The sequence below is a fragment of the Sorex fumeus genome, unplaced genomic scaffold (genome assembly GCF_029834395.1).
Source record: "Sorex fumeus unplaced genomic scaffold, SorFum_2.1 ptg000054l, whole genome shotgun sequence".
NCBI classification, from domain to species: domain Eukaryota; kingdom Metazoa; phylum Chordata; class Mammalia; order Eulipotyphla; family Soricidae; genus Sorex; species Sorex fumeus.
Window position 1 is genome coordinate 27,783,519 of NW_026606111.1, and position 20,101 is coordinate 27,803,619.

Here is a 20,101-nt window from a genome sequence, read left to right on the forward strand (position 1 = left end):
TTAATACCCAAGAATAGCCACGATCAGTACCAGGAAGTTTACTCCATGGCTTAGAGGCCAGCCGGGCCATCTAGGGGAAAGGGCAGCTCAGATAGAGAAGGGAGCTCCAAATAAGGGTGTTTGGAGGATCCTCCCAGGAGGGGAGATACATGTTGAAAGTAGACTATGGACTGAACATGATTGTCACTTAATGCCTCTTTTGCAGACCACAACACCCAAAAGGAGAGAGAGAACAAAAGGGAATGCCCTGCCACAGCGGCAGGGTGGGATGGGGGGGATGGGTGTGGGAGGGATACTGGGATCCATGGTGGTGGAAAATGGGCACTGGTGGAGGGATGGGTACTTGATCATTGTATAATCGAAACCCAAGCACAAAACTTTGTAAATCTACAACTGTACCTCATGGTGTTCCACTAATAAAAATTTAAAAAATTTAAAAAAAAGAAACTTAATCCTCAGGAATCAGTATACGACTGTACAAAGGAAATGTAAAAATGTCAGATGCACCCTTTAAAATAATTACTAAACTGTATCAATATTCACTGGCAGGGAACTAGTAAGGTAGACTCTACTCATTTCTTCAGCACATCTTCTTAACAGTATCCCATGTCTCCATCATTCTCTCCCATATTCAGTCATTTTTGTATCCTTTCCCATTTTGGAAAAATCTAGTTAAGTATATTGTCTCCAAATGACACCTCTTGTGTTTTCTCTCTGACCCTGCATGCGTTTTTCCTTAATAAGGATGCTATCTCACTGTATTCTAAATTCGATTGACCTGAAATCTTAGTGTAATTCAAAGTCTCCTACTCCATGAGCCCTGCCGCTCAGATTCCAGGTACTGTGCCTGGATTCCTTCCCTTCTTTGACTGTGCTTAGGACTGACTCTTTTGCTGAGACGTACAAATCTAAAACCTGGATAGAGCACAGTGCTGCTAAGAATCTGAGCATAGACTAGTCAGAGATAAATGGAGATGGCAGAAATTATCTTTCACTTAGCTGGCACACTTGGAAACTGATTCCTGAGAAGTTATAAAATTTACTGTGCTTTTAGATATTTGGTCCTAGGAGTAATTATTTGGAAAAAATTGTTTATTATAGTTTAGATAATGTGTTTATGATAGTGATAACATTTATAATTTTCATGTTTAAAGTGTAATTTCTGATCTTTTCTAAATTTGACGAGTTTCTATTAAGTGATTTTCTATTTTGTTTTCTTTCTGTCTTGATTCATTTTCTGTAGTGTATGAAGAAAAAAATGCTTGTTTTAGTGGTACTACATGGAAAGTAATCATGCTAAGTGAAATGAGTCAGAAAGATAGGGAAAGACATAATCTGCAGAAGATAAAATAGCAAAATAGGAGTCTAACACCCAAGAACAACCAAGATAACTACTAGGAGGTTCACTCCATGGCTTGAAGGCCAGTCGCATATGCTAGGGGAAAAAGCAGCTCAGATAGAGAAGGGAACACCAAGTAAAGGTTGTTGGGAAGATCTTCCAAGGATGGGAGATGCATGCTGAAAGTAGACTATAGACCAAACATGATTGCCACTCAATGCCTCTTTTGCAAACCTCAGCACCCAAAGAGAGAGAACAAAAGGGAATGCCCTGCCACAGAGGTGGGATGGTATGAGGGGAATGTGGGGGTGGGAGGGATACTGGGATCATTGGTGGTGGAGAATGGGCACTGGTAGAGGGATGGGTACTCAATCACTGTATAACTGAAGCCCAAGCACAAAAACTTGTAAGTCTACAACTGTACCTCATGGTGTTTCACTAATAAAAATTGAAAAAAAAATGCTTGTTTTGACATATGCATGTGGAATTTTGAAACGCAACATAAAGAATGTAGAAAAGACTTTAAAATGGGGAAAGTCTCTAACATTTATAAAAATGTAAAAAATAAGACTCAAAAGAAGTAAATATTTATTAGAGTTCACAAAATTCCACATAGGAAAGCATGGCAAAAGTTGAATATTTGGGCAAAGGAGAGGGAAGTTTTGCATTTGAGGTCTTAGATTCAATCCTCAACATACAAAAAAGTATAGTTGTATATGTACTTTTTCTGTTTAAAATCAGTCTAGAGATGACATGAACTTTGTTTTACTCTTTGGTCAATACCTTCATTTGTTCGCAGATTTGACTACTTCTCACATATTTGAGAAGCATCAGGTAATCCCTTATATCCTAGCAGATTATAGCTCCTTCCGAAGCAAAATATATAAAAGCTAACAGTAACTGTAACTATTCTATGAATTAATGATATAGTTTTTTCAATATACCAAATAATTTTAACAATTAATATAATTAAATTATACTTTATATTTTTTAGTTAATCCCAGTGCATGGTTAATTTAGATGAATAAGGAATTCTAAAAATAATTTCTCTGACTCACACCTATTAACACTTCCCATTCCCAGCACCCAAATTATCTAGCTCTCACCAAAATAATCTCTACAGTTAAAAATCTCCAATTATTAATTATGAAGGGAAAAAGGAAACAGAAGTCAAGGAAGATTCAAGATATGGATTCATGGAAACATGTAATGGTGGCTTAATGTAAAGAAAAAGAAAATTAGCTACTAATTGATTCCACCTTTGACTTTTGAGAGGTAGGCATCCCAGTGGACAAATTAAAATTTAAAAATATCTAAGACATGTTTCAGTTAAGAAAAATTGTTGTTATTGTTTATTATTACAGTTTATTTTCCAACCTGAGGAATTGGATAATTTAACACAGTTTTATCTTCACTCCAGCCACTAATAGATAGAAATGTGTCCACATTTCTAAAAGTTCTTCTCTGTACCAAATCAGTAAATAAGTTCTTAATGATATGTCTGTCAAATGTAAATAATTAGACTTGATTTTTTTTTTATGTTCAACTTAGGTAGGGTTTGGATTTTCATCTTTTTTGGGTAGGGTAGTCATTCTCTATAGTGCTCAGAGGCTTGACTGGTCTGTTGTGCAGGCATGATCCCTAGTGGTGCTTGTGAAACCATATGTGATTTTGGGGATGGAACCAGAGTTAGCTGCATGCAAAACAAGCACTTATCACCTGAACTATCTTTCTGGCCGCTGAACTTTAGTCTTACTGAACAAGAATATCTTACTTTATAAAAATGTATATTACTTGTTCAATTTGTGGAAAATATTGAAATTATTTATCACAGATAGACTTGATACTATCTCTCTGGTCAGTGGATTTTAGTCTTACTGAACAAGAATATGTTAATTTATAAAAATGTATATTACTTGTTCAATTTGTGGATAATAGTTGAAATTATTTATCACAGAGAAACTTGTTTTTAAAAACATCTATGTTCGCTTAAAAAATGAAGATGACATTTATTCTAAGGTTTGATTGAAAACCCTTACTGATTTTGTTTTCTTTGAACAATAAAATCTGATTTTGTTTTCATCTACTATGTGTTCACTTCTTTTAATGGGGTGTTTTGAGAATAGTAATTTGATTTAGAATATTTCATTTGGGTGTGTGAAAACATCTACAACAGTACATTAGAGATTCTGTATTTGTGAAATTATAGCTTCTGTGTGCATTAATTAGAATTGATTCTAGTAAACAGACCATCATTTTTATATTAGACATTTAGTAAAAATCAATTGCAAGTAATTATTTGCTTTAGGACACTGAAGAGAGAATGTTAACGTTCTAAACTAGCACTTGACCAAGCTGGGTTTAATCCCTGATGCCCCATATAGTTTCTTGAACACTTTCAGGATGATCCCTGAGTGAAGAGCCAGGGGTGTACTCTGAGCAAATCCAGAATCAGCCCAAAAGCAAAATTAATTTTTTTGTTTTATGGAACTAAAGATACATTGATAAATTGTATTATGTATGAAAGATCTTTTACTTTGCTTCTTCTTCTTCTTTTTTCTTCAGTAGCATTTCTTGTGTTAATCTTTCTATAATACTGGAATCAATTTCAGACTTATTCTGCAAATATAGTCTATTTAATACACACTGTCCTGAAATACAGATTAAAGAGAATAACATTAATTTTGAGGTCTATAAAATATAGTAAAATATATTTTGGAAATTAGAAATATAATTGTTGATATATTACATATTTATATTTTTCTTTAAGCATTTGCTTTAAGTAGATCCTCCTTGCTCAGATCCCCGCAGTGATTTCCCATTTTCTGCAGCCGGTGCTTTTGATCCCTTGGCCTGGGCAACACTCAGCTTCCAGAAGCGCAGGCAGCTCTGTTCGCCTTACCTTTGATCCTGAGTCGCCCCTCTGAGGCCCTCCTGTGCTGACCGAGGAGGAGCCAGGCCTGGTGCTTGTGTGAGTTCACGACCGCCAGCTCCCATCTCTCCTGCCCACTTCAAGCTCAGTGCCCATTCTGCACTAGGCCTGCCCCAGTCTTTGGCTGTCACTCATGCTGTGTGTGTGTGGTGGGGGGTGTGGGGGATGTTGCACCACACTTGGTGGTGCTCAGGGCTGTGAGCCCAGGGGTCACCTGGGGGGGCCCTGTGGTTCGGGGAATGGGAGCAGGGCCGGCCCCTGTCAGCTCAGTGACTCATGGCCATCTTCACTGGTTCTGGCTCATGCATCTGAGTCCTCCCAGGGGAACAGGCGGCTTTCTGGGTCCCCTACACCCTGCCCTTAACACAGTGATGGTCATTTCAAGTGCCCTTCCCTGTTTATGGAGCCCACTCGCCTGCAGGATGGCGCTCACTTCACCACACACTTCCAGGCTGGGGCTGGCTCTTCCGGCCCCAACATGCTGAGCCCAGAGTTCCTGTCCCCCCCCCGCCCACCCCCCCCCAGAGATTCCTCCCCTTGCAGCAGGGGGCGGGGGGGGGGGGCCCAGAACACCACCGGTGTAATCCCCATTTGCACCACTGGGAGGCTCCCCGCAAAAACCAAATTAAAAGGAAAATACTGACATGCTGATACATCCGGCTGGAATGATAGCACAGCGGGTAGGGCGTTGGCCTTGCACATGGCCAACCTGGGTTTGATTTCTCAGTCACTCTTGGAGAGCCCGGCAAGTTACTGAGAGTATCCTGCCCACTCAGCAGAGCCTGGCAAGCTCCCCTTGGCGTATTGGACATGCCAAACACAGTAACAACAAGTCTCACAATGGAGACATTGCTGGTGCCCACTGGAGCAAATCGATGAACAATGGGAGGACAGTGTTTTAAATAGAGTCTGGATTCATTAAAACATTAAAACCAATTTAAGGTTATATAAGGCAATTTATAAATAACTAAAATATGAGAGGAGTTAGTATTATAGTCTCCCTCTGGAAAGTATTTTTAAATACATTTCCTTAAAAGGCAAAATGATAAAATATTGTTGGTGCTCCCATCAAAGACTTATTGACCATATTTTTTAAAGTTTTTTTTCTCTCTCTAGTCTATATCTCTTTTTATGTCAATATCTTATTATTTTGATTACTGTATGTAGTTTCACACAGTGACAGAATAATGAAAATTACTATCTTTATACCAATTATTTTCCATTTGAGGTGAAAAAATACTACACATAGTTTTTCTCTCAATCTTACATTTATGGAATTATAGTGCTGACTTGAAGAGAGCTGTTAAAATTTCAGCTTCCATAAATGGTTATAAGGACCTGCCAGAATACTCAGTGATCAGTATACTATCCCTGGCCGCCTCCTCTGTGGATGGAAGTCTCATTTGGTGTAAGCGTAGATTGTGAAGAGGTGTTATTAGTAACTGGAGTGATATTTGCATCTGGAGATGGTGAAGAGTTTTCCTTAATTTATTTATTTATTTATTTATTTTTTGCTTTTTGGGTCACACCCGGCGATGCTCATGGGTTACTCCTGGCTTTGCACTCAGGAATCACTCCTGGCAGTGCTCAGGGGACCATATAGGATGCTGGGAATCAAACCCGGGTCGGCCGCATGCAAGGCAAATGCCCTACCCGCTGTGCTATTGCTCCAGCCCCTCCATTTTTTATTTTAAATAAAAATTTTATCAGTAACAAACACTTCACTTGCAAATTTAAATGATAAATCATTACCAACCGTTGTTTTCCATATTTGATAAAACAATGACCAAATCAGGTATAACTCCTTTTTCGACAAGGAAAACCCACAGTTCTTTCAGAACTGGACAATTGTCTAGAATCCAGCCTCCATATTTTGAAGCATCAGGATACCTGATCATGTTTTCTTCTTCTACCTGTGAAAAATTGTACACAGGTGTTACCACCAAAACTTCACAAGTCAAGGATCCTACTATAGTGCATCAATTTTGTAGACCTTCAGTTCTTCTGACTCTTAAAAGAAAAAAATATCCAGTTAATTGTAAAAGAAAAACAATTTTAATACAATAAACTGTAAATTTCAAAAATTAAGATCGGGAAGCAAAAACCTTTATTAAATAAATACACTATATTTCTGTTGTTTATTAGTCAACGGTGCAAAGTTCAGGTGCTAATTCACAATGTCTGGAGCAGTGATTTATGTTTGCATCTCTAACATGGTCAAGTTCTGTCAAACTCTCATCTCTCACTCATTTCCTTGTTGCCTAATAACAATCTCTTTAGCACACAAGTAGAAATTAGAAATGCGAGTCTGTGCCCAACTAGGAAAACTTCAACACGTTATACTCAAAATGACAAAATCCAAAGGACAGAGACAATATTGAAAACAGCAAGATCAGAAAAGAACTTGCATACTAAAGAGATGTAACAAGATGTACAGCAGATATATTAAATGAGTCTTTATGAGCCAGAAGAGTATGGAGGGATATAGCACAAAAATTCAATGAAACAAACACTTCATTAACAATAGTTTATCCAGCCAGATTATCATTCAGAATTGAAGGAATGATATAGAGTTTCATGGTCAGGCAACAGTTAAGGGAATTTATAGCCTGGAAACAAGTTTTAAAAGAAGCATCAGAAGAGCTCCTTTAGGGCTCCAGTTATATTACAGAGGGTAGGTTGTTTGCTTTGCACACACCTGATCTGGGTTTAATTCCTGGTACTTCATATGGTCCCCCAATTCATCACTAAGAGTAATCACTGAACACAGAATCAGGAGTAAGCCCTGAGCACTGCTGGTTGTGGCCCAAAAACAAATCCAGGAAGAAAAAAAAACTCTTTTAAAGGACATGAGAACAGGAAAAACTTCCCAACATGTGACATTGAATATGACATTCACTAAGGGTACTTTTGATTGCCCAAAAATATTGATTTATTTTATAATAATTTCATTTGCCATTCCTTTAAGTTTTGCTGGAACAAGTAATATAAAATAAATTTGTTATATGCCTACCAAGAGTCCAGGTTGGGGTGGTGGTTTGGAAGGGAACCTGGGGACATTGGTGGTGAGACTGGTGTTGGGACATTGTATGACTGAAACAACTCTATTTATGAACAACTTTGTAAACCATGGAGTCTTAATAAAAATTTGAAAAAAAGAATACACTAATACTTAGGTTTTAAAAAAACTTCATATATTGTCAGGTAATATAGCACAGCGGGTAAGGCGTTTGCCTTGCATGCGTCCGACCCGGGTTCGATTCCTCCACCCCTCTCGAAGAGCCTAGCAAGCTACCAAGAGTATATCGACCGCACAGCAAAGCCTGGGAAACTACCCATGACGTATTCGATATGCCAAAAACAGTAACAACAAGTCTCACAATTTGTTGTGAGACGTTAATGGTGCCCACCTGAGCAAATTGATGAACAACAGGAGGACAGTGGAGAGTGCATATATACTAGGCCAACATTTCCCACTTACAGTACAATGAATGATCAAAAAAAAAAAAAACTAGAGTTCTTACTTCTTTGAGGATTTCCGCTAATATTTCAGCATACTTTTCATTTGGTTGTTCAAAATTCGCATTTTGTACCATTTGTACAGACCCTGCTATCATAGAGACAACTTCTGGATGATCTGCAGTTACCTCTTCTATTAAGTCTAGCGTTGTTTCTAAAATAAAACATGTTAATAAAAAATGTTAGTGACAGTTTTAGGGAACAGTGCTATTTGCAAGGGGCATGAGTATTGATATTTGATCCAGAGAAACACTGTCATTGTGTTAGTGTTTTTGTTAGTGTGTTTATGCTAGCAGTGGGAAATAGAATAGGGAAGAAATGCTATGTCGTGGAGCATGAAACAACAGAGTATTGAATTACAAAGAAAATGAATAAAAGAAGAATAAAGTCATGATTAATGGGAATCAAAAACCAGGAAGCCAGGGAGAAGAGGCAGGGTCCAAAGAGCTCAAGGGATTCAGTTAAAAGAAGAGAACCTACAGGATGAGTCAGAAAACAAAGCAAAATCAAGGTGAACACTTCCAATTATACATGAGAATGTGTAAGAAAGAAAGGATATAGGCTAGAGGGAATGAGAGAATGGATAGAATATGTTTGTTTTTCAAATATTATGCTTGATTCCTACTCTCAAAGTATACTGAATATCTCCTAGTGTACCTGAGTTGCCTCATGAACTATATCAGGGTGAAGACGTTCTTCTCTTGCGATCATAGAGGTGACTGACAGCTCTGCCTGACTCTGCCTCTACCTTTGATTTCTCCATTGTGTTTGCAAATGGACTAGGCTTCAACCATCAGGGTATCCCAGCAATGCCACTTGATCTCCAGAAAACTCCCAATGGCCCTTCCAAAATTCAGAGCCCAGCAGCTTGCAGCAGAAAACTGAACGAACTATGCGTTAATCCACGCCACCATGCCTGCCGGGAGGGGAACGGGTGTTGGTCCCTTCTGCCTTCTTCCCTCTGGAAAGAAAGATGGCAGCCGCTTGGGAGCTTTGTGGAAAGTCAGGTATGAGCTGGTCGGGATGGGGCGACTAAAACCTCATGGGGGGGGGGGGGCGTTTCCTGCTTGTCCTTCACGCCCTACCAAGGTCACCAGTTGCCCCCCACGAGCGGCTCTCTGGCACGGCCATGGCTCCAGAGCACAGAAACCAATCTCTTAATTATCTGACTCTCAGCAGAAATACTTCCAGAGTTAATAAGTAAAATAGCAGAAACCCAAAACCGTGCGGCTGCTATAGCGGCCGCGTGACATCATTTAATTCTTGAACCCAGCTGTAGAAAGCAAATCATTTCACAATGCTTTTTCAGCATGTCTGATTGGTGGGTAAACTCTAAATAATTATGGTGCATCTTTTATTGAAACAGTGAATCTAGTCAAAGTAGATAGAGTGTTAACTAGAATTCATCTGCCTCACAGGCATTGGGAGGGCTGGAGGGGGTGGGGGTTTATTGGGGTTCTTCGTGGTGAAAAATAAGTATCGGTAAAGGGAAATGTGTTTGATATTTGCATGACCGAGACCTAAACCTGAAAGCTTTGTAACTTTTCCCATAGTGATTCAATAAATAAATAAATAGCAGCCTGTTGCCCTCACTCAACAAAGTGAACAATTTTTTCCACAGCACAGAAAGAGGCAGCAGTTCCTGGGTATTCAGAGTAGAAGAAACAGCGATTCATGCCAGATTCCTATAGCTTTTCGGATTATGGTGAATGGCAGAAGCAGAAATAATTAGACAATGGTGTTCAATGTGCTAGAACCTGTTGCTTTCCTGCTCAGTTTTCAATTTTTCTATTCCCTATTAATAGAATTCTAATTTTGCTGTGGTCAAAAATGTACCCCACTAGCGGCTGGAGAGAAAGCACAGCGAGTAGGGCGTTTGCCTTGCACGCGCCCGACTCAGGTTTGATTCCCAGCATCCCATATGGTCCCCTGAGCACCGCCAGGAGTAACTCCTGATTGCGGAGCCAGGAGTAACCCCTGTGCATCGCTGGGTGTGACCCTCTCAAAAAAACAAAAATAAAACAAAAATGTTACCCCACTGAAAGCACTAGCTTTCCCAATTTCTCTTGTAATGGAGATAAATTTTAGTTAAAGTACAAGCAGTGTGTGTGTGTGTGTTTGTGTGTGTGTGTAAGAGAGAGAGAAAGAGAGAAAAAGAGAGAGAGAGACAGACAGACAGAGACAGAGATAGTGAGAGATAAACCTCCTGTTATCTCTTTAAAGGGTGCTAATCCAGCTCGATGGAATGCCAGTTTTGCCCTTTATCATCTCCTTCCTCCTGCTATGAATGATCCTATGATGATTGCAGTGCTAACAGCCAGATGTCAGGGGTGGTAGAGAAGAGAGAAACTCCATTATCCCAATATTTTTTCACCAAAATACTTGTCCAATTATTATCATTACTTTTATTTTTATTTTGGGGCCTTACCTGGCAGTGCTCAGGGGTCACTTCTAGTTGGCTCAGGAGACCATATATGGTACTGGGATTGAAACCCAGGTTGGCCCTATGTAAGACAAATTCCCTTCCCTGCTGTAATATCACTCTGGTCCCTCACACATTATATTCTCTATGTTCTTAAATGCCCCAACTATTCATATAATAGCCTTGGTGGTTTTTTACAATACCCCTTTAAAGAAAAAAAATAGTCTTTTTTAAATTATGAAGAAACCAATTGTAATTTTAGGTATACAATCTATGATATCCCAGTTACCCAAATATGAATTAGCCTGTATTTGCTTTCTGATTCATGCCCAAGGAATGTTCTTCAGGTGTAGGTTCGTTGGTTTCTTCATCTTTGACTAAAACATTTTGACTAATACCTAGATATTCAAATTAAGTAAAACTTTTAGCTAATTTCAAGGGATCTGAGATTCATAGATGAAAGTTAAAGTAACACAAATAATAACTAAACAGTGATTATGCAATAAAAGTTTATAAACAGTGGAGGGATGGGTGCTCGATCATTGTATAACTGAAACCCAAGCACAAAAATGTTTAAGTCTACAACTGTACCTCATGGTATTTCCCTAATAAAAATTAAAAAAAAACTGACTTCAGCATATTTAACCAAAACAAATTTTAATTTTATACAATGACAGAAAAACTAAATTGAAAAAAAATCCTACTTTTGCCCTTTCTGAATTCAAGAGGTAAAAACTGTGCTTAACTTAGACACCTGAAGCTTTTTAAATTGGTAATTCTGGCAGGGTTGTCATTGCTCCTCGGGTTTTAGGCACTCTTGCTTCTATTTTGGGCTACCTTCCCCCAAAAGAGAACAGAAAATATGGGAAACATTAAGGAACATATATGGGACCCCCCAGATGCTACTTGATGGACATTTTCAAAAACATTCCCAGGAACTGAATACAAAACTTCACACATGTGAGGCCTGAGCTATACCATAAAGTACAGGTAAAACTTTAAAAAATAAACCTATAAAAGATGGGAAGAAGAGATAGACAGAAACATACTTTAAAGAGGCATATAGATGGCGAGTAGGTATAAATATCTATACTCTGCATCACTGATCATCAAGAAAGTGTAAGTCAAACAATGAGATATTACCTCAAATGAATGAGAGTGGCCTTTGTGTTGGTGTGGATGTTGGGAAAAAGGAACCCTCATTCACTGCTGGTGGTGAATGGTTCAACCTTTTTGGAAAACAGCATGGATATTCCTCTAATACTTGAACTTCCATATGACTCAGTTTTCGAACTCTGGACATCTGCTCCAAGGGCCCCAAAATTCTACTCAGAAAAGATATATGTAATCTTATGTTTAGTGCAGCACTATTCACAATAGCTCTAAGCTGGAAACAACTCAAGTGTCAGATGATTGGGTATAAAAAACTGTGGCACATATACAATGGAATACTAGGTGGTTGTAAAAAAAGATGGAATCATGTAATTTTCTACTATGTGGATGGAACTAGAATGTATCATTCTGAGTGAAAACAGTCAGAAGGAATGAGACAGATACAGAATGATTTTCTTCATTGAGGGATATAAAGATGGCAAAGGAATAACAAATGACCAAAATCAACAGAAGCTAAGAACTAATCTACAAAATGATACTTATCATGGTAGTGAGACAAGGGGGTGGGGATAAGAACAAGGTGATTGGGGGGCTGAGAATGGGAGCCTGGGACAACAGTAAAAGGAAGTCGATACTCTGGTAGGGAGTATGGTATTGCAATGTTGTTTGCACGAAACTTTAAAATTAACAGTACTGTAAAACAGTGACTAAAAATATAACCTCCAAAAACCAATTTGTCTAGGCCAGGGTTTTCACATCAGTGATAGAACATAGGCCTTTCATGTATGAACCCTGGGTTCAGTCCCTGGTATCTCTCCCAAATCACTAGGTGATTTCAATAGATGAAGAAGCAGCATGTGAAAAGAGCCAACAACAAATATGAGTAAAAACTACCCTCTATGAGTAGGGAAATTTCACAGTATTTAGAAAGACTGTTAAACTATTTCCAAATGAATGTTGTAATTAAATGTTACATTATTAAATGTACAAATACATTTACATTGTACATTTTCAATTATGTTGAAATTTGAATGGAAAAAATTATGAAGATGAATTACAGAAAATTACAGCATGTAATATAAATCTCTTGCAATGGGATTCTTTGAAAAATTTTGACTGTATTATGTTTAGAAACTTACCCCCTAAAAATGATATGGGAGTTCTAATTACTTTATTTATTTTTGGTTTGGGGGCCATCCTTAGCAATGCTCACGGTTTTATCCCTGGCTCTGCACTCAGAAATTGCTCCTAGTGGGGCTCAGAGGAATATATGGGGTGCTGGGGATCAAAACTGGGTTGATCTTATGCAAGGCAAGTGCCCTACCCGCTCTACCACTGCTCTGCCCCAGTACTTCTAATTATCTTAGATGCCCAAGTTGCTATGCTTGTTTTATTTTAGTGAGTCTATTTTTGTTCTGTAGCTGGTGAGTTTAAATATGAAAGAAAGAAGCAAAATTTCCCCCTTTTGCATTTTAATATACAAAATAAGAATGATGAAATATAAAATAAATTTTAAAAAATCCTTGATCATAGATTTTAGCAGTTTATTTTGTTACCATATTTTTAAAAAATTACCAGCTTGATCAGGGTTTTTCTCTGATGTCTTTTTGTCTTCATTTTCCACTGAACCTCTTTTGGATTGATCATTTGAAACTGCAATAAAAGAACACAGTTGCTTTATCTTCTAATCTATATAAGACAAGATCGAGCCAACAACACCAGAAATTTATTTCATTTACCACTGAAATATCAATAGTGCAATTCTTTTATCTCTAGAGAGAGCTAACCCTATCTCTATTGGCAGATTTAGCATAAACACTGAATTTAAATGGGGAAAAAAAGCCTTTTAAGTTTGTAGTATTTGAGAAATGCAATTTCCATATTCTGATGGGAGACGAAAATTTGTGAAAAACTTGAAAGTGTGATTTCATGCTGTAATTTGATATGAAAGAAACCAGGACTACTTCAAGAGACACTCCAGATACTATTCCCCAGGAACTGGTGAGTTTCTTTATTTCACTTGGGTCTCCATTAAATGTTTCCCTTCAAAGAGTCTTCCACCATAGTCCTACTAACATGCTGTCATCCTATACCAACCCTTTCCAGGCTATATTTTTGCCCCCAATTTTTCCCTTCCTGTTATCTATTAAAATATTATCACTACAAAGACAGGAAGTTTATGTTTCTTGCTTATCCATGTGGCCCAATATCTAGAAGCTGATCTTAACACAAAAAGTTGTTCAAAAAATGAATTCATTTTGGCCATACATTTTGAAAGTGTTTGACTAGCAGTATAAGCCATTATTGCTCGTTTCAGTTTGTGAGTTGCATATGAGTGCTTAACGTTTTCTAAGTTGTAGCTTAGGTAATATGGTTACAATACTGTTAAAGTTTATGGTTCTGGTATACTGTACTAAAAACATAAACTCATTCCACATCATCTGGTTTATATCCAATTTCAATATTGGTAATTTTTTGCTGTTGTTTTTTGCAATCCCTAGGGTAATTTCCTATTTCTTACAGGCAAAAGAGCATGAAGAAACATAGGTTTATTAGGCAAATAATGTGTTCTTTCCCTACAAAAGTTTGCCATTGCCCAAGTATAAACACATAATTTACTAATAAAATAGTAGAGACACAATGGAAGGTTAACCAATTTATGTATAATATCAGGAAAATTATACAATCTTTCTAGAAGAAAAACCTGACAAAGCACAAAAAAAGAAAACTATAAAATAATCACACATTTATTGTAGGAAAAATACTATACAAAGAGCCAAGAAGAAAAAAATACAGTATGAGATTAATATGCTATAACTGAGTAGGTTTAGTTCAGAGCTACAAGAATAGTTCAATGTTATAAAACACGTTAATGAATTGATAACATCAGTAGGTCAAAGGATTAAAGACTATCATCATCTTGATAAATGCTGAGAGAGCATTAGATAAGCTCATTACTCACTCCAAACCAAAACCTTAATAATGCTATATGGAAACGTTGGCAAGGACTCACTTGCAGAGGTCCTCTATCAAGTGCTGTTTTTTAGAATCATTTTGGAATAAGTCTATCCAGCATTACAGAAATGCTAGTGAGAGCAGGAAATAAGTGTATGCAATGAGTAGCTAAAACTGTACTTCTTTCAACTGGTAAGAATGGAGTTTTAAAATGGCAATTGGGGGGCTGGAGCAATAGTATGGCGGGTAGGGCGTTTGCCTTGCATGTGGCCGACCCGGGTTCAATTTCCAGCATCCCATATGGTCCCTCAAACACTGCCAGGAGTGAGTGCAGAGCCAGGAGTAACCCTGAGCATCGGCTGGGTGTGACCCAAAAAGTAAATAATAATAATAATAATATGGCAATTGGTCACCAAACATGAAAAAAAGGTTTTTCAATATACTATAAATAACTGTTTAGATCATGCAAAAGAAGAACAATTCCATTCAGTGGCAAAAGAAAATTATGAAATGTCTGGGAATAGATTTATTAAGAAGGTCGAAGACAGGGTTTGCGGCCACTGATAGTGGCCTAGAGTGACAGGATTGTGAAGTGCAAAGCTATGAGTTCAGTCCCAGTTGCTGCCACGTACACTGAGTGGGATTCTGGCAGCTCTGCTGTCTGTGACCCCTTGGATCACAAGCAAGTTCCATTTGTACTGTAGTTAACTGTGTATGAGCCTCACAACTAAAAGGGTGCAAGCCCTGTTGTGCACCATGCTAGAAGATGTATGTGTGTGCCACACCAAGGAAATGTGAACCCTGGCCAGCAGATGTCACAAAGCTGCCCTCAGTGAAAACTACAACCAGAATGTTCTTGGGATCACAGTTCATGGCAAGCACACCAGCAACTACACAACAAAAGGGGTGTGATCCTTGATGAGCACTACAGCCACCTGTGCAAACACCACAACCTGTTGTGTGGCTCTGACAAGCATCACAACTAAATGTTCAAGCACTACAGCCAGAGGTGTGCATGTGTATAAGACCTCTGGGATTGCAGCAACAAAATAAACAAGGAAGGGAAGCAGGGTGGTGGCAGTGGTTAGAAATACATGATGAAAGCTACAAAATGTTTAAAGGATAAAAATAATGTGAATATTATTTGTCTTCTTGAGAAGATTTAAGAGTAATGATAAAAATTCTTGCTAAGCTATTGCAATTGTTATTGGAATTTACTTTCAGACCTGAAAAAATTGCCCCCCGCTTTTTTGATATTTTTGGGGGGAGGTCACACCCAGCGATGCTCAGGGGTTACTCCTGGCTCTGAACTCAGGAATTATCCTGGTAGTCCTCGTGCTTGGGGAACCATATGGGTTGCTGGGGATTGAACCTCAGTCGACTGTGTGCTAAGCAAATGCCCAACCGCTGTACTATCGCTTTGGCCCCTTCCCTGGTTTCCTTTCTGTGGATTATTAGTATCTTCTTACCATTGCAGTCAAGAAAAGATGCTTAAAATGATGTTTATATGCCCATATTTATCAAAACAGTGCTTCAAAATCTTATTTATCCTTGAGAATTTTTCATGTACATTTAAGAAAAATCTATATTACTTTATTTGGTGGTGGAAATTTTTGTATTTATCCACTATGTCTATTTGACCAATTATCTTACTTAAGGCCTTTATTTCCTTCCCAAATTTCTGTGCAAATATTCTTTCCATTGATGTAAATGTGAACTAAGACCCTTTACTATTATCATACTACTCTTCATGCCTTGCTACAGATCTGCTAATAAATGTTTTTCATCTTTAGATTCACCTAAATATTTTCTGGGCATAGCTATTAATGACAGTTACATATCATTGAGTCCATAAATTCTTTTTTGTTTTTTTTTCCACACCCAACAGTTCCCAGGGATTACTCTGGTTTTGTGCTCCAGAATCACTCCTGGGTGAGCTTGGGGGACCACACGGGGTGCCAGGGATTGAACCTAGGTCAGTCATTTGCAAGGCAAGTGCCAAACCCACTATACTATCTCTCCGATGCCACACATTCATTAGATTCTTAATAAATCTATTCTTAATAAGTCTATTCTGGAAACATACTTATTAAGAAGGTATAACAGGGTTTCAGGCCACTGATAGAGGCCTAGAGAGCCACTATCAGATATACAGGGTATATCTCTAGAACTAAGTATAACTCAGTCTTTTTGAAGTCTGCTTTTCACAGTTTCCTGTGATCACTTGGGAGACACACCATATCAGAGCACAGGCATCAGCTTGAATCCAATCAGTGCCAAGCATATATAACCTATTATAACTTTTGTAGTGAGAAAAAAATTCAGGAAAGAATATCTACATTGAGACAGTGATGGCTTTCCTAAAAGACAGTATACTGCCACAGCTTTGGAGAAATCAGAACAGGGGTAACTGAATCTAGGCTAAAACTGTTGTTGCCAACACCCAAAAGGAGAGAGAGAACAAAAGGGAATGCCCTGACATAGAGGCAGGGTGGGATGGGGGGATAGGGGTGGGAGGGATACTGGGATCCGTGGTGGTGGGAAATGGGCACTGGTGAAGGGATGGGTATTTTATCCTTGTATAATTGAAATCCAAGCACAAAAAATTGTACGTCTACAACTGTACCTCATGGTGTCTCACCAATAAAAATTTTTTTAAAAATTTAAAAAAAATAAAATATTGGGCAGGCAAAAAACCCCCTGTTGTTGCTAATTTCAAATGTGGGGTCCACATCTTTGAAAGTGAGAAAAATTCCATGTAATACACAGTAAGTACAGTACTGAGTATAACACTAAGAGATGATGTTCAAATGAAACTACTTTTATGTGTTATATGATTAGTTACAAAGGTGCAAACCATAGACACAAACTTTACCCAAACCAATAAACAAATTTCATGATATAGAAATGAAGTGAGAACTCTATTTCCTCCTGCAAAAGAAGAATGAAAAGCCCCATTTCCCATACACTTGTGTCTATCTTTAAAAAAATCTATTAAGTGAGCTGAAGGAAGAGGCAGATCTGTCAGAAAAAATAACACTGTGATTTTGGAAATAAGATTCAAGTCTCAACTGAGACCGGCTGGGTCGGTATCCAGAGGCCACTGAACCTCCTGGTTATCAATTTTCTCATCTGTCACATTAGAGAACTGTGTGACTTGATCACTAAGCCTTCTGTCATCTTTACTGCTTTTTGATTTTTTTAAATTGAAGTCAATATTTGTCAATAGAAAGATTTTATTTAAAATGTATTTTCAAGTCTAAGACAATGATAATGGCAGCAACAGAGACAGCTCTCCAACAATCAGGTGAAGTATTAGTGCCACCGGGAGTAGAGATAAAAACAAAAAGTTCTGGGGTCAGAGTAAGAGTACAGTGGGTAGGACATGCTTGGAGACCCAGGTTTGTTCCTCTGGCACCACATATGGGCCCCCGAGTCCAATCATAAATGATGCCTGAACACAGAGCCAGGAGTAAGCCCTGAGCACAGTTGGGTGTGGCTCAAGAACTAAAAGAAAAAAATAATAAATTCTGTTCAGTGTTTGCCAACATGTGGACATAGGTAAGTAAAGTAATATACATTTACAGGCTCTTCCCGATTCTTTATATATCTCCAGTTGGACTCTTCTCTATTGAACCAGGCTTATGTATATTTATTTCTTAGACATGTGTTGAGGGTCAAGTATAGGGAGACGTTCAGACTGTGCCCCCATTTTCAGGAAGCCAGTTTTTGCCGTGCACTTAACCTCCAAACCCATGTTCTTAAAAAGATATTTCACCTTTTCCGTCGGTGTGTAGTTGTGCTATAAGCCGCTCTTTCACGTGAGCAATAGCTCTTTCTGTGGCTTCACTGATCATATTTTTTATTAGCATTTCCCGGGCTTTTTCAAAACGTGGCATAACAAGTTGGTTGTAGTCAATTACCTGTGAAGAATATATGAGAAAACCACCATAATAAGCATAAAAGAGTTAAGGTGAATACTCGGCATCTTTTCTGTTTGTTTTGGGGCCACGCCTGGCAAGGCTCTGGGCTTACTTCAGGTTCTGCCCAGTGATCATTTCTGGTGGGACTTATAGGATGCTTGGAACTGAACCTGGGTCTCATGCGTTCAAGGCAGGGGCCCTGTTCACTGCACCATCTTTCGAGCCCAGATGCACTGTATTGTATTAGATGAATATATTGTAATTTATTTGATACCTTAATATTTATTCAGGTATATATGCTTTTGTAAGTTATAAATATTTAAGTTAGACTATAAGAAAAAGTTATTATATAATTTAGATATTTAGGAAAAATTCACAAAATGGGGTCAGGGAGATAGCTCAAAGGGAGTGCATGCTTTGTGTCACTTGGAGTGAAGCCTCAGCAATCAGCTGGAGCAGTACATTAAGAACCTCTGGGTGCTGGGTATGGCCCCTCAAACAAAAAAAATAAAGTGAAAATTCATAAAATAGAATTGAAATGAGGTTCAGTTTTTAAGCTCTTATATACATTTCCAAGGGCTGGAGAAATAGCATAGCGGGTAGGGCGCTTGTCTTGCACGCAGTCAATCTGGGCCGACCCCGGTTGGATTCCTCCACCCTTTTAGGAGAGCCTGGTAAGTTACGGAGAGTATCGTCACGCCCACAGGGCAAAGCCTGGCAAGCTCCTCGTGACTTACTTGATATGCCAAAAACAGTAACAAGGCTCACTGGTTACTGTTACTGTAGACGTTACTGGTGCCCGCTCAAGCAAATCGATGTACAATAGGACAGTGCTACAGTGCTACACATTTCCAACTGCCCTAATATCCTCTCAGCAACAGTATATGAGAATATATTTTCCTCATCCTAGTCCTGTGTCAAAATGGAATGTTAATGATGTCTCAACTCTAACAGTAAATCTGACATGACACACCTCTGTTTGGGGACATCATTTCTCTATCTTTTAAAGAGATTATGTCTCTTTTCACTTAGTTAATGGTTAGTTATATTCATTATAATGAATGGTTATTTATATTCATTACTTGAAAACTGCCTGTATGGTGTTCCACTTACCACTCTATAAAGGGCTTTATCTGCATATTGATTTGAAATAATTTTTAAAAAATTTAAAATGTCACTCAAGCCAGGACTGGAGCGATAGCACAGTGGTAGGGCGTTTGCCTTGCACGCAGCCAACATGGCCGACCCGAGTTCGATTCTTCCACCCCTCTCGGAGAGCCCAGCAAGCTATCGAGAGTATCTCGCCCGCCCAGCAGAGCCTGGCAAGCTACTCGTGATGTATTCGATATGCCAAACACAGTAACAACAAAGTCTCCAATGGAGACGTTACTGGGCCCGCTCGAGCAAATCGATGAACAATTGGAGGACAGTGACAGTAACAGTCACTCAAGCCACTCCTGGGGCCTGAGTGATGGTACAGCAGGTACTACCTATAGTACAGCATTTACCTTGCATGTGGCTGACCCTGGTTTGATCCATGGCACCCCATATGGTCCCCTGAGCCTTCCAGGAGTTGTCTCTGAGTGCAGAACCAGGAGTGAACCTGAGTGTGCCCCACCCCCCATTTCCCACCAAAACCAAAAACCTACAGAAAGACAAAACATATAACTCCTTTGCCTGGAACCAATTGAAATGATTTTAGAACATGTCCATAAATCTCTTAATGCTCCTCCTTTCAGGATGCTTCTCCTCCTCTTGAGTATAGGTAAAATGTAGTGATTTATTTTATCTTCTTTATTTTATAGTTCTGGGAATTGAACCCAGAGTCTTGCTTATACATACAGAGCTTGCTCTCTGTCACCGAGTCTCACCTGAAGTCCTTCAGACCTGCTTTAATT

General features: G+C 38.6%; 1 protein-coding gene across 1 annotated transcript in view; it reads right to left on the reverse strand.

The window, feature by feature from the left end:
• The window catches only part of AK9 (adenylate kinase 9), a 138,346-nt gene that overhangs the window by 81,432 nt on the left and 36,813 nt on the right, over window positions 1-20,101 (reverse strand). The window contains exons 12-17 of the mRNA XM_056125450.1: window positions 18,059-18,203; window positions 12,901-12,978; window positions 10,518-10,610; window positions 7,796-7,944; window positions 6,028-6,184; window positions 3,876-3,990 (exon numbers count right to left, since the gene is read on the reverse strand). Coding sequence (XP_055981425.1) covers window positions 3,876-3,990; window positions 6,028-6,184; window positions 7,796-7,944; window positions 10,518-10,610; window positions 12,901-12,978; window positions 18,059-18,203 — 737 coding nt within the window. The remainder of the gene's footprint in view (window positions 1-3,875; window positions 3,991-6,027; window positions 6,185-7,795; window positions 7,945-10,517; window positions 10,611-12,900; window positions 12,979-18,058; window positions 18,204-20,101) is intronic.